The sequence below is a fragment of the Rhinatrema bivittatum genome, chromosome 19, assembly GCF_901001135.1.
Source record: "Rhinatrema bivittatum chromosome 19, aRhiBiv1.1, whole genome shotgun sequence".
Lineage (NCBI taxonomy): Eukaryota > Metazoa > Chordata > Amphibia > Gymnophiona > Rhinatrematidae > Rhinatrema > Rhinatrema bivittatum.
This window is the reverse complement of record NC_042633.1, coordinates 18,762,355-18,777,184: the sequence shown is the minus strand read 5'-3', so window position 1 is coordinate 18,777,184 and position 14,830 is coordinate 18,762,355. Positions and strand designations below refer to the sequence as shown.

At 44.2% G+C, this 14,830-nt stretch overlaps 1 protein-coding gene across 3 annotated transcripts in view; it reads right to left on the bottom strand.

Moving 5' to 3' along the window:
- LOC115080769 overlaps nt 1–14,830 on the bottom strand; it is a 110,685-nt gene that overhangs the window by 21,643 nt on the left and 74,212 nt on the right. For 2 of the 3 annotated variants that reach the window (XM_029585166.1, XM_029585167.1), the window contains 4 exons: nt 13,078–14,164; nt 12,265–12,357; nt 2,349–2,480; nt 1,558–1,787 (listed from right to left, as the gene is read on the bottom strand). In XM_029585166.1, coding sequence (XP_029441026.1) covers nt 1,558–1,787; nt 2,349–2,480; nt 12,265–12,357; nt 13,078–14,164 — 1,542 coding nt within the window. The remainder of the gene's footprint in view (nt 1–1,557; nt 1,788–2,348; nt 2,481–12,264; nt 12,358–13,077; nt 14,165–14,830) is intronic. The other variant, XM_029585168.1, reaches the window with a different exon arrangement.

Below are 14,830 nucleotides of genomic sequence, written 5' to 3'. Positions count from 1 at the left end.
TAAATCTACTCATCAGAGACCATATTTTCTCGGAGGCCAATATTCAAAGCCATTGAGAGCAGGAGACCTCGCAAGTCATCCGGCTAAATGCCTAGGTTTTAATATCCTCAGTATTTATCTGGCTAAAAATGACTTGGATAAGTAATGGGCACTCTAGAACGGGGATGCAGTAGCCAGGTAACTTATCTGGCTAACTCCAATAGGAGGAGTTCTCCAAATACATTGGTTGGCTAACTGTAAACGTGCGAGTTAAGTGGTCATACTGTAGAAAAATGAAAGAGACCTGCAGGAGCCTGGCGGCCCAAAACAGATCCCTACCCAACGTGTAAAACATGGGCCCAACAGACCGAGCCTTCTCCATCCCTCCAAGGGAGCAGCTTAAAAATGAAAGTGTTAGGTGTCCGCAGGGCAGTTTCCCCTGTTCTCCCCTGGTTTGGCATCATTTTCAAGTAATGCGCCCTCCCAGGGCCAGGGCTTCCATTAGGCAAACTAGGCAGTTGCCCACAGTGACTCACCTTGGGGGGGCGGGGCATCTAATTCATGGAAGGAAGACCCAAGGCCTTCGGCAGAGTTCATCCCACTGGCAGCTGAAGCGCGTAGGAGCTGCCGCCAGTAGCTACGTCTTGGGGGTTGGCGGGGGTGGAAGACCAATCACTTTGCAGGGTGCCTGTACCCTCCTCTCCTCTCAACCCCCATCCCAACCATGATCTTCTCACCCTTCCAGTACCTTTCCAAAACCCTTTCTGCCAGGATTGTGGTACGCTTGCACTGCTTCCCCTGTGTTTTCGCCATTATTGTGGCAGCGTTGCAGTAACTTTGGTAGCTTATGGTTATGACGTCGCTGCCATAGCAACATAGAAAGCACCGGGATTGCAGATGACTGTGATCTTGACAGAAGAGAGTGTTTTAGAAAGGTCCCAGGAGGGTTAGGGTTACTGAACCAAGGAGGGGGTGAAGGGAGACTGCCCTGCGGACCCTTAAGACTTTCATTTTTAAGCTGTTCTCAGAGGGGAGGGATTCTCTTGTTGACTGGGCTGAGAAGGTAGAGGAAGGGAGGAGCAGTCCTACGGGGCTGCAGCTTGGAGGGCTTGAAAAATAGCAATGAGCAGCAATTATTTGGCCTCATGTAGGCTGCATCAGATGGAGGCAGTAGTAAGTATTTTTCAAACCAGAAGTTGCATCTGGAGGAGGGGCATGGCCTAATGATGTTATGCCAGGCACAGGGCCCCAAGGCAGTCCCAATTCCGCTCTACCACTTATTACGTAACCAAAAATTCAGCACCCATGCTGTCTTCACCTTCTCATGACCATCAGGGTCTCCTAAACCAGGGGCGAGCAATTCTGGTCCTCGAGGGCCGCAAACCAGTCGGGTTTTTAGGATCTCCTTAATGAATATGCATGAAAGAGGTTTGCATACAACTGAGGCAGAGTGCATGCAAATCTCTCATGAAAACACGACTCGTCTGCAGCCCTCAAGGACTGGAATTGTCCCACCCCTGTCTAAAACCAAAAAGGAAACGCTCAAAAATTGCCTGCTTTACTTGTTTCTCAACATACCTCTCGGTGGGGATGCTGCAGATCATGTGTACAATACTGTATTTCAACAACTTTGCCACCTCAGAGCCCCTGGGGTCCTGGCTTATGTCTTCCTCAGTGAGAATCGTCGAACGTCGGATGGCAAAATTCAGCTTCCTCTCCTTGCACCAGTTGTCAAAGAAGGAGCAGAAGTCTTTCCAGCTGTGAAACTCATTCCGCTCCAGCTGTTCCTCCGGGCCGGCTTCACCAACCTGGCCGAACAGAAATTGGCAGGGGTTCAGAGGCAGACAACGGCAGCCACAGCCCAACCCAATTAGCCAGTCTCTTCAAAATATCGATTTCATTTCATCCTGCTACACCAGTCCAGACAGGAGTTTATATCCCCCTACCAGCAGCTGGAGGCAGAGTACAAGTGACCTCACTGCCAATACACAGAGGTGGCGCAGCACAGAGAACTCCAGTATTCTCTGCCTCTAGCAGATGGGAGGACAACTGGTGGTGCAGCAGGATTTGTTTTGGTCTTCTTCCCACTTGGAGGGATTTAGGTATTGGCAACATTTTTTTTCTAGGGCCAGGCACCTGGTTTTGACCAGACTTGGAAGCTCTTAATCCCAGAAGGGACTTTGTAAAGTTCGGGAAGGAAGTTCTTTCTCTTGGCACTTGGGGAAAAAAAAAAAAAAGACAGTGTTGTGTTAACAAGGCTTTAAGATTTGCAAAAGGATCCTTTTTACTTCCCTCCCCACCCTAGCTCCTGGACTGTGTTTGTGAGGAAATAGATTAAAAAAAAAAAAAAAAAGAAAGAACTTATTTACATAATTTCTGGAGTGGCTCCCGGACAGCGTTGTTCTGGAGAGAGCTCTTGGACCATCTTGGGAAAGTTCTTTCGTGTTTTCGACCACCTTCTCTGCAAGCATGTTTGTAGGACATTTTTGAAGATCTGGATGCTGGAATACGAAACAGGAAGAAATAATTTTTAAGGAAAGCATTCTTTGTTGGCAAAAAAAACAAAACAGACTATTTTGGCTTGCTGGACAGTGTTTGAGAGGCCTACTCAGAGCGCTCATTAATTGTTGATTTTTGAACATGACAGCAAAGAGGTTTACCCCCCAAAATTGATTTATTTTTGCATATTTGGAATGAGTATATTTTGGGATTGTCTCCTCAAGCAAGAAGTCTTATTTAATTCTAGAGGGAAATCAATTTACCCTTTTACCTTTCTTTGTTTTGATATTTGTGTTTTCTGTGTAGTTGAAATAATAATTTTATTTATTTAGCATTTTTTTTTTATATACCGAGGTATAGCATAGTTGCCTTCACTCCGGTTTACATATAGAACAACTTGTTACATTGAAAGATTTTAAATTTTAAATTTAACAATAGTAGGAAATGGCACCAAAAAGAAGAGGCATGAACAAAAACATAGTGTACACAGGGTAGATACACTGAATAGATAAACAGAGATAACTGGGCTCTTCAAAAAAGGAGGCATCAGTAGCTTGAATCAGTAGAGATTGTCCAAGTGGAATAGAGAAAGTTGGCAGTTTATGGGATTATAGTATAAAGTCATTGAGAGTTGTTCTTAAGAGAATGGTTGAGAAGCCAAGATTTTAAGTCTTTTTTGAAGGATTTTAAGTTTTCTTGCGCTGTGAGGAAGTGGGATAGTGAATTCCATAACTTTGGTCCGATGATGGAGAAGGCTCTGTTTCTGGTGGAGGATAGTTTGGCATTTGGAAGTGAGGGAATCACAAGTTGAAGTTTACTAGATGTTCTTGTTGTACGTTGAGAGCGAAGTATGTGTATAATGTCATCAAAGGCAGTGAAGTCGGCTTTGTAGATTGCATTGTGGATCATTGAAAGAACTTTGTATTCAATTCTTTTTTCTATTGGGAGCCATTGTAATTGGTTGAGGACAGGAGTAATGTGATCATGTTTGCTTTTACCCGTTAGAACTCTGGCAGCAGCATTCTGAAGTAGCTGCAAGGGCCTCAAAGATGATTTTGGTAAGCCAATCAAAAGGGAGTTGCAGTAATCCAAACTGGAAAAGATGAGGGCTTGTAGTACGATTTTGAAATCATGGGGGTGAAGAAGAGGTTTTAGGTGTTTGATTATTTGTAGTTTATGAAAGCCTTCTTTAATTTTTGTAGAGATGTGTTTTTTGAAATTTAGATCAATGTCTAACCAAAAGCCCAGGTCTTTCACGTTTTCTTTAAGTTGGATGAGGGTCTTATCGAAGTGGAAGGGTGGTATTGTTTTTTGTCCAAGGTTTTTTCTGTTAATTAGGATACATTCAGTTTTGCTCATATTTAAGCATAATTTGAGGTGGATTAGCATGTTTTTGATTGCATCAAGGTGAGAGGCTGCTTTTGACATGGCATCTTCTATCGTAGAGGAGATTGGAACAAGAATTTGTATGTCATCGGCATACATGTAATAAGTTATGTCAAGACTTGATAAGAGATGGCATAAAGGAATAAGGTAGATGTTGAACAAAATGGGGGATAGAGCCGACCCCTGTGGCACACCTGTTTCGAGGGGGATAGGGCTCGAAGATAAATTGTTGTAAGAAACCTTGAAAAATCTATTATTAAGGAAGGAAGTAAACCAATTAAGAGTTTTGCCAGCAAGCCCAATAGATTCAAGGTTGGAAATCTGAATTTTGTGATCCACTGTGTCGAAGGCTGCAGAGAGGTCCAACAGAATCAGAAGGTGACCTTTTTTGTTGTCGAGACCCTCTTAGGATGGTATTGGAAAGGTTAAGTAGGAGAGTTTCAGTACTGCAGTTTTTTCTGAAGCCGAATTGGGTGGGATAAAGAATTTTGTTATCGTCAAGATGATCGATGAGTTGTTTCAGAGCAGCCTTCTCAGTCATTTTGGCAAAAAAGGGTAGGTTAGAGATTGGGCGGTAATTATTTAGGTTGTTAGGATTGAGGTTTTTTTTTCTTTAAAAGAGGTGTAATAGTGGCGATTTTTAGCTTGGGAGGCAGCTCGCCTTCCTCTAGCGATTTGTTGATGATAGCTGCAATTATAGGGGCTAAAGGATAAGCAATTTCTTTAAGTGCTCGGGTGGGAATGGTGTCTAGGTCGTGACGTGCAGGATTGATTTTTTTCAGCATTTTTTCTGTTTCCGTGATGGAGATGGGTCTGAAGTTGAGCCAAGGAGAGATGTTGTTTGTTGATGTTAGAATATTGGAGTTTGATGAGGTGTTGAAGGCATCTGTTATTTTGGAGATTTTGTTCTTGAAAAAGATAGCTAAATCTTGGCTTAGGTTTTTTTTGGTGATAGTTGCGTTGGAGATGCAGTTATCGGTAATGAGGTTGTTTACAATGTTAAATAAGGATTTGGATTTGGATTTATTGGTGGCGTTTATTATTTTTTTACCGTAATAGTCCCGTTTTGTGTTTTGGATTGATTTTTTGTAGGCAGCTAATTGTGAGCGATATTTCTGTTGAGTGGTGGGCAGCTTATTTTTTTTGCCATTCTTTCCCTGTTTTCCTGAGGGCTGTTTTCATGATTTTGAGAGTGGTGTTAAACCAGGGGTTTTGATTTTCATTTTTGTTCTTTAGATGTTTGACCCTCTCTGGGTTAATGATGTTAGCGGTTTTTTCAGTGATTAGGGCCCAGGATTGGATAGCGTTGTTTATGTTTGATAGATCTAGATTCTCTAGTTGAGATCCCAACTCTTGAAGGAGAAGATTAGATTGAAAAGGAGGACGGAATTTGAGGATTTTTGTGTAGGAATATTATTTGATGGGTTGTTGCAGTTCGTTTGGGACTTGCATAATAAGAGATGGTGGTCAGACCATGGGACTGGGTTATAAGAAATGGAAGTGTTCATGAAGAAACTATTGATGAAAATCAGGTCAAGTGTGTGACCTGCTTTATGTGTGGATAATATATGCCACTCCTATGATTGGTTGAGATATGGGATGAGGAAGGAGTAGGTTAGGGTGGGAAATAGGGAATGCTAGAGTATCCTTTTTTTCTTGGTATTTTGTATTTTACTATGGATGGTTATGTGAAAACTTAAGATTTGGGGAAAAAAATAAAGAAGGATCAGTCAGTAACTCGAACCGGAGCACTGCTAAGACAGAGGGGTGGTTTGTCTGGCCTGTTTCTGGCTAGGGTAAGCGCCTGCGGGGCCAGGTGTCCTTACTGCAGATCAGTGCCTAGACTTTCGCTGGTGCAGGAGCTGTTTGCAAGGGAGCATGGAATGAGCAGACCGTGACTGGCAGCGTGGGGCCTGTGGCTGCAAAGCGGGGTCAATGCCTGTACAAAGAACGAGGAGGTTCCCGGAAAGTGATCTATATGACATGACCTCGGGGAGCCATCGGGGAAGCAGTCTCTCTCAGTACTGTGCTCAGATCAGAGATCAGGGGAAGCCTCCGAGTTTATGGGTTTGGCAGGAAAGCCTGCCATTTTAGGCACAGCCTATGGATCAGGCACCCAAGTAAGTGTCCTAAGTTGGTTTCTGAATTTAGGTCAGTGATCCTGAAGAGGCACAAGTTCCTCAAGGATCAGCTGGATTTGGCCAGCTGGATTTGGCCAGCTGTGCTTCTCTGGAGGTGGCTGAGGTTACATCCAATAGAATCATCTCTATTATCCGTCTTTTTCACAGAGAAGAAATACTGGCCTTCATTGACCAGGATGTATCTTCACTTAGGACTGCGGATCCCAAGTAAGTCGACTAAGGCATTCCCCTCTTCATTCTGAGGTGAAGTAAATGGTACTCTCAGAATGGAAGACTCCAGAGAGTGACCTCAAGGGAGTAAAGAATATGGTCAAGCAGTATCCCCTTCCACAGGAGGCAGTTCAGCAGGTGGACACTTTAGTCACTGCTGTCACTAGAAAGAACACATTTCCAGTAGAGGGTAGTGTTTCTATTAAGGAGCCGCAGGATAAAAGACAACTTCTTTTGAAGCACATTTTTTTGTTCTGCTGCTTTGGTGGTCCAAGTCTCGATCTGTAATGGTCTGGTTCTTGAGCATTGTTGTGATGAATTTAGCACCTTCCGGAGAGTGAGGAGGCAGCCCAAATGGAATCGGCCGCAGCATTTTTGGCTGATGTCCTTTATAATCTCCTCAGAATTTCCTCACCAGCCTCAGGGATAGCAGTGAGGAGACTCCCTCTGGCTTTGCAACTGGGCTGCAGATTTGTGGTCCAACTCTAGAGGAGTAAACTTCCTTTTAAAGGTCATGTATTTTTTTTTTAAGAAGCTGTAGAATAGCTAGTGAAGAATCTTGGAGAACCAAAGCTGAACTGGCTCCCTGAAGAAAGAGCTTGGTCGTTTTATAGGCCTGGTAGAGGTCGTAGATTTTTTCACGACTCCAGATGCTATAGACCTGGCAAGCAGATATTGTTTTTCTTCTTTCTGGCCTTGGGGCAGATATCAGTCTTTTTGAGAGTCCAAGAAACCATGGCCTGACTTATCTTCCTCCACAGGAGCCAATGTGGAGGTTTCACTCTATGATTCTTCTTGTAAGGGATTGCTTGCAACAGTTTTAGCAGGAGTAGACACAAATAACGTCTGAGCAGTGGGTTTTGGACATCATCCGCTTCAGATATTCTCTAGAACCTGCTGCTCCAGTTCCCGACAGCTTGATGGTATCCCCGTGTTCCACAGCCTACAAGAGGGAAGCCATTCAGGCCACAAAAGATTTCAATTACTAAAGGCTATTGTTCTGGTTCCTCATGTCAACCAGATTCACAGATGATATGAGATTTATTTTGTGGCTCCCAAGGAGGACGGGACTTTCAGACCTATTCTGGATCTGAAGGGTGTAAACAACAGCCTCCATATTTTAGATTTCAGAATGGAAATTTTGCTTTATCCCGGTGGCAGTAGGGTGAGGTTTTATCATCCCTAGATCTCTCACAGGCATATTTCCACATTCCAATCAAGCCAGAGATCAACAATTTCTTCTTTTCTGCGCTCTTCAGCAACATTTTCAGTTCAGAGTGCTTCCTTTTGGACTCGCCACAGCTCCACGAACATTTGCAAAGGTCATGGTAGTGGTGGCAGCTTGCAGAGCCACAATCAGGCAATTTGGCATCTATGGCCAAGTTAAAAAGTGTGTCCTAATACTGTGCATAACACATAATACTATGAGCTGGAAGACACAGTTAAATGTTTTTAAATGTAAAATATACCACAATTATTATTTATAATATACAGTATAAAGCAGACAAATGTGACCTTGGTCCCAAAAGTGTGACCCTTCTGTCTGTATATGTAATCCTTAATCACTACCAGAATTAACACTTAACTTTTTGTTAATCAGTAGGGGTTTAAAAAAAACAACAAAAAAACCGCATGCACCTTTAAGCCAAGATGATGCCATCTGCAGACAGATCCCCTCAATACAGAAAAAGGAACCAGAAATTATAAATAGAAACACATAAATAAAACAAATGAAAACCCCAATACCAGACTCAGTATGCCATGCAATACCAGAGAAACAGAAATAGAAATGCATTTCCTTCTGTACTGTGCAAAATAAAGAGATATGAGCTGCACATTCCCAAAGTTGACATTCCAGTCACTAAAGTGAAAACAGAAAGCTTCTTTCTGCTTTTGGCTGGACATTTTTCTGATCCTCATCTTTTCCAGGGTCTCTTGTCCATTTTCGATTGGTTCTCTCTCCTCTAGTGTTTTTCCATTCCTCCCCCTACATATCTGACATTGCTGTTTCCTTATCTCACTTTTCTCTTTCTTTGCCTCATTATTTATTTATTTAAAACTTTTTTATACCGGCATTAGTGGGTACATCATACCCATCACAAGCGAACCAAAGGCGGAAAATACATAAACAGGGGCTGGGGGTGGGACAGGAGAAAAATCTTGCCATGCATTATAAAATGCATGGCAAGATTTTATCCCTCCTCCCCCTCCAGTTCTCCCTATCCCAACCCAAACTCTCCCCTCTATTGTCATTTCTCAGCTCACCATCTTCTTTTTGGTGGAATCTCCTCCTAGCTGGGCCCCTTGTCCTTTCCCCTCAACAGCTACCTTCATTTTGCTCTCTGAAACCCTCCTCCAATACCTCTCATTTCCTCCTGATCAGAGCCAAGTCCTATCAAGAAAGGCTTCAAGAGTTTGGCAGAGTGGTCCAGGTTTTAGAAAAACTGGGCTGGGTAGTCAATTTGGCAAAGAGCAAAATTCTTCCTACTCAGACCTTGGAATATTTGGGAGCCAGCTTTGACACAGAGATAGGTCAAGTATTTCTGATGCCAGAGACAGTTTCCAAGCTCAGAAATTCTTCACTCAGAGGGCACCAGAAGCATGGAACTACCTACAGCTACTAGGCTCCACAGCAGCCATGTTGGACTTAGTGCTTTGGGTCAGGGCCCACTCTTATGGTTTCGAGGTGTTTGTGTGGATTCTTGGGTACTGTGGGAGATGACCACGCCGACAGGGAGGAGCCCCATGGGGAGCCACAGTACTGGGCTAGACTCAGGACGCACAAACACAGAGTTTTGTCTTTTATTGTACAGCTGACGTATACCACCAGAGGTGGCAGTAGTGAGTAGATCCAGAGGTAGCAGTCCAGGGACCCTTGGCAGAGGGAACCCGTCTCACCAAGTTGGTATAGGGATATCCAGGTGTAGGTTTCCCAGTACGGCAGAGCTGTAGATGAGACAGACTGAGAATTAGATTACTCACTAGATGGTAGCTGTAAGGTTGATGATTCCACCAGGCAGAAGTAGATGGTAACAGGCACCGAGAAAGGGAGAGCAGGCCCTCGAGGAGCAAGTACCTGATCCCAGTTAAGGCACCTGAAAGAAAGTAGAGGGCCCCCGAAGGGCAGAGAGGCTTCCAGCGGCAGCAGGAAGCGGCAGAGTAGCTTAGACCGGAGTCCAATCCTTGCTAACTCAACGAGCTAGCAAACAAGCCTAGGCTAAATACCCGGATGGCGCAACATCACTTGAGGGGGATGCCCCCGAGGTTCCCACCATGACATGGATAAAGACGTGGGTGGCATGCGCGCACCCTAGGAGGCCCTTAGGAGAAACATGGCTTGAGGCTTTGCCATAGCAGTTCCGGGGACACTGGAGAATGCGGCTTGCAGATGCGGCGGTAGCCATCTTCCCAAGGCTAGTGGGGATTGCTGAGAAAAAGGTGAGGCACAAGGGTCAAAGCCATCTGAGACCAATGGACGCAACACCCACATGAGACCCCTCCAGTGTTTGCTTCTGTCTAGTCTCAGAAGTATAGTGAAGACCAGTCTTCTTTGGTAAAATCTTCATGGAATCTTTTAAGGGTTGTGAGTCTGGATCTTATTTCTTGGATACTAATCACAACAGATGTGAGCCTCAAAGGCTGGGGAGCACATTATCTAGATCAGGCAGGTCAAGGTCTGTGGTTTCAGGTGGTGGACAACTTGCTTGGTCCATCAACAGATTGGAGACCAGAGTGATAAGGTTGGTCTTTTATCAGTTTCCTCCCTTGATTCAGGGAAAAGCAGTCAGGGTGCTCTCAGACAATTTGACAGCCATGGCATACATGAACAGATAGAGTGGCACCCGCAGTTGGGTGGTCTTGGAAGAGACTCACCTCTTGTTCCCTTGGGTGGAGGGAAATCTGCTCTTGACGCCAGCCCATATTGTGGGCCAGGAGAATGTTCAAGCCAATTTTCTAAGCATAAATCTTCTGGATCCCGGTGAATGGGAACTCAATTGGGATGTCTTTCAGCAGATCACACATTGGGGGGGGGGGGGTCCTACCTAAATGGATCTATTGGCAGCCTTGGCCAAAAATGGATTTACTATACGTGTAACTGCCTTGGCTGTTGATCGGCAGGATCGTGCAAAGGATAGAATTGGAGAGGATTCCTGTGGTCCTGGTGGCCCTGGATTGGCAGAGGAGACCATGGTATTGTGTATCTCATTCGGTTGCAAATAGACCGACCTCTTCAACTCCTGGCAGCTTGGGTCTCCTGGTTCAAGGACCAATCTCCATGGAAGATCTGGCTCCATTTTCTCTTACAGCTTGGCTCTTGAAAGGTCATGAGAAAGGATTACTCTACTTCTTTAGTTTCCACTCTTTTGAAAGCTCGTAAGTCTTCCATTTCCTTGGCTTATGTTAGGGTCTGGCACATTTTTGAAGCTTTCTGTAAGGAACAAGCAATTTCTCCTTGGTGGGCAGATATCCCCTTCTGTTTTAGCTTTCCTCCAGAAGGGTCTGGATAAGGGCTTAGCTTTAAATTCCTTAAAGATCCAAGTGGCTGACATCTCTTGTTTCAGGACTAAAGTTCAGGGAACCTTGGTCGCTGCCCATTTGGATATGGTCCATTTTCTTTGATGTGTGAAGAGGCTTCGTCCACCTTTTTGGCCAATGGTGCTCCCATGGGATCTCAACATGAAGGATCTAATGGTGTCTCCTTTTGAACCCCTGAAACATTGTTCAATTAAGGACAAAATGATATTATCCTTGAAGACCGTTTTCTTTGTAGCTATGTGCTTTGCCAGGCACATTTAAAAAATTCAAGCTTTTTCCTGTAGACACCCTTTTTTGGTCTTTGGGTCAGATCTGATGTCCCTTTGGACTGTACTTTCTCTTCCTTCCTAAGGTCATTTTGGATTTTCACCTCAACCAGTCTATTTCTTTACCAGCATTTTCTAAGGAGGAGTATCAGGGTAACAACAAGTTGCTGGATGCTCACCCAACTCTCCTGAGATATCTGGAGTCACCAATCCTTTCCGCAGAATGGAGAGGCTATTTGTTCTCTTTGGAAGACCACACAAAGGAAAAGCAGCTTCTAAAGCTACTCTGATGCCGTGGATCAAGGAAATTATTTCTTCTGCATATTTTCTCAAAGGGTGTCAGGGTCCAGAAATCATTTGAGTTCATTCTATTAGAGCTCAGTCTTCTTCCTGGGCAGAAGCAGTTGCAATTGCCCCTGTGGATATTTGTAAGGCAGCGACATGGTCATTACTGCATTCCTTTTCCAAGCATTATAGGTTGGATGTAATGGCTAAACACGATGCAGCCACTGGGGCTGGGGCTCTCACAGTGGCCCTTTACTTCCTTCCCCTCAGTTTGGTTGGGCCTTGATACTTCCTACTTGTCCAGGCTGGAGTAAGCAGGATGAAATGGAAGGAGAAATGGTGTGAACTGTTCTTTTTCTTTCCCCGAATCCTGGTAACTCTAGGAAGCTGGGCCGCAAACAGAGAGAAAGCTTCAGGTTCTCATCTTGTATATTTTTGCTGCAACGTAAATATCCTCATCTGCACAGTTCTTTCCCTCTTCTGTTATACCTGTTCCTGTTAAGAGTTTAGGACAGGTATTACAGTCTAAGGGGAATCTTCTCTTCTGATTTTGAAATGTTGATATTTTGAATGTTCTTTATTAGTGCTTTGTCATAGGTATATTGGATTTCTCCGTGCTGCACCACCACTACATAGTGGTAATGATGTCACTGAGAAAGCGGCGTACTCTGCCTCCATAGGTGGGACATAAACCCACCTATCTGGACTGGTGTAGCAGGATTCATTGAAAGAAAATTAACAGGCAAAACAATGTCTCCTTTTCTGCTTTCTGTTGTTTCCTGATCTTAATTCCAGTTCTAAACTTTGTGGAATAAAAGGCGTGCGGCCACACCCCAATTAAAAAAAAAAAAACACTTCTCAAAATCCCTGGTCATCTATCTAGCACTTAGTATGAGACTTTCACAATAAACTGCACCAGTTCATGGGCCCTGTTGCTGCTGTATTTTTTCTTTTTTCTTTACCCGTCTCTTGGGGATGTTCACATCTTCACAATTTTCGGGTGGGCTCCCTTCAGTCTGCTCTTTACCCAGGGAAGCAGCAGGCACCTCCACTTTCTGAGAAAGAAGAACTGGATTTAAAATGAACATTTCGGTTTATCACCATCTGTCCCCCCTCAAAGTTTGTGGGTGGGAGACGGAGCCAGTGACTCTGAACTTTCCAGCAGCCAGCACCTCCCACACCATCCCCAGCAATGTGCTCGGCGTATCCCAAACTACAATGCTAAGGGTTTCGAACAGCCAGCACCCCCTCCATATTATTCCACTTCCTGGAAGATGGCAGAAGCAGTGGGCACTCCTCCGTAGCCACTCCATTCATTATAAACACCTTCTACTGGAAAAGACTGGGGCAAGAATCATACAGGAAGAAGAATTAGAACCTGGAGGCTTTTTGTCCAGAGGAATGGGCAGCTTTACCACATGAGAAAATAAAGGGCCTCATTCACAACTGTCACAAAAGATTGCAAGCCGACATTGATGCAAAAAAAGGGGGCAATGCACGATATTAAGAACTAAAGGGTATGCAAACTTTCAAAACAGGACAATTTTATTATTTCCTTCCGTGCTATGGTTTAATGATTGTGCTATTGTGTGACGCATAAAAACAGTTTAATCTGAAACACATTAAAAATAAGAGTCATGGTTTTGTCTGATCTTAAAATGCCACACATTTTATAAATTCTACCAGGGATATGTAAACTTATGTGCACAACTGTAACTACCATGATTTGGAAAGCCAAGGATTCAATAATACATAACAGCATATGGACATTTTACCTGTCGTGTGATTGCCGAGATTACAGCCGGTCCAGAAGGATACTCCTGGGAAGAATCCTTAACGGGCAATGTTGTTTTGCTGTCATCAAGAACAGCCTGAAGGCAGCGGTGCAAGGAAGGCGAGATGCCCATTTGGGCTGTGAGTATCTGATGCTTGGACTTCACATAAGCACAGATGCTGCTCTCTGCTTCTGGAGCACTGTTGTACTCTTCAGCCCACATTTTCCTGCATGGGTGCCACGTCTCATAGTAGTACTGGAAGGCCTCAGCAGGACAGGCAGCCTTTAGACCATTTAAGGCCTGATTGTAGGCCAGAGGCGAATGAGTATGGGCCAAGATATGCAAAAAGTCCTTAATCCGCGTCCCTTCTGCTGAGTTCATGTGAGAGATTTTGTGAAGCAGAAGCTCTAAGACAAGTAGTGTGCAATATCTCAACGAGGCATGAGGTACAAGGTCTTTTATGGCAAGAAGATCTTGAATCTCCGGGCTGACTGTCATACATTTCACCTGATTGTTCAGGATGGGGATGCATTGAAATAGAGAGACCACAATGAACTTTAAATTATCTGCTGTTCCCTTCCTTGCTATGCAGTAGGCACACGCCTTCCATCCCACATTCTCTTCTTCACAAAGAACGGTGTACAAATCAAAGCCTGGACTAAAACCAGAGAAAAAGTCTATGTAGAGGTAGCCAGGAAAACACCGAGCAATTTGCTGCATGCTTGATGTCATGAGGAAGATGTCCTTAACCAGTAGCTTGTTCTCCTCAAATACCAGCTTGACCTTGGCTTCAGGATCAAAATTAAAAAGGGAGGCCAATTCTTTCAGTACTTGATACCGGTCCTCAAATGCCCCAAATCGAAATCTCTGAAGCGTGCTCAGGTCATTAGGACCCAAGAACTTCCTGGAGATATTATTGGCAATCTGGACAGGAAGGCCGACCGTGGACGCCAGTTTACTCCTTTTCAATGGCGGCGAGAGGTCAGTCTCTGGCAAGTCGTGGTTATGTTGGAAGCTGGTGTTGTAGACAACGAGCTTTTCCTTGTGGGGACACAGTTGCAGTTTAATGAAAGCAGGGCAGCTCTTCCTGGATAAGAATGAAAAGAATTCACATATGGCCAAACAAGATGGACTAAAATATCCATGTCATTGTCGTCTCATCATGGCCAATCATTAATACCATTATCAATATCACTCTCAGTCTAGCCATCACTTACCCCACCTTCCTACTGGTGCTGTATTCGCCAACACTCATCACAATTATGTTGTCTTCACCATCCAAGGCATTATCAACATATGATTCAATCTGACCATTATTCATCGCACATCTCTACACTCTATCCCAACAGGCACGCTTATTGGGCAAAAATACATTCACATAGAGTTCAGTGGCACTATCAGCATCCCCCACCTCAACCAAATTGTCATGTGGGCAGCTTCATGACACTTCCATGGTCGATATCGCAGCTCACCAGTTTCATACTAACATCCAAATCACCTTGTGTGTTCCTACCAGCCAGATTCTCACTCATCATTGGCATTCTTTCATCATATTTTCTCTTGCTGTTTAGTCTGGCAGCTTCCTTCTGCTCCTTTGGGTATCCAGCTCAGTCTGAACCAACCTCCAGTGGATTAGGACACCATCCGCTCCATTCACAACTACTTGAGGATTTTCCTTACCCTCTTCAGGTATTCTAAAATTCCTCTATGACTTACTTGCCTGGGGCAAACAGCATTTGCCATGAATTCCCAC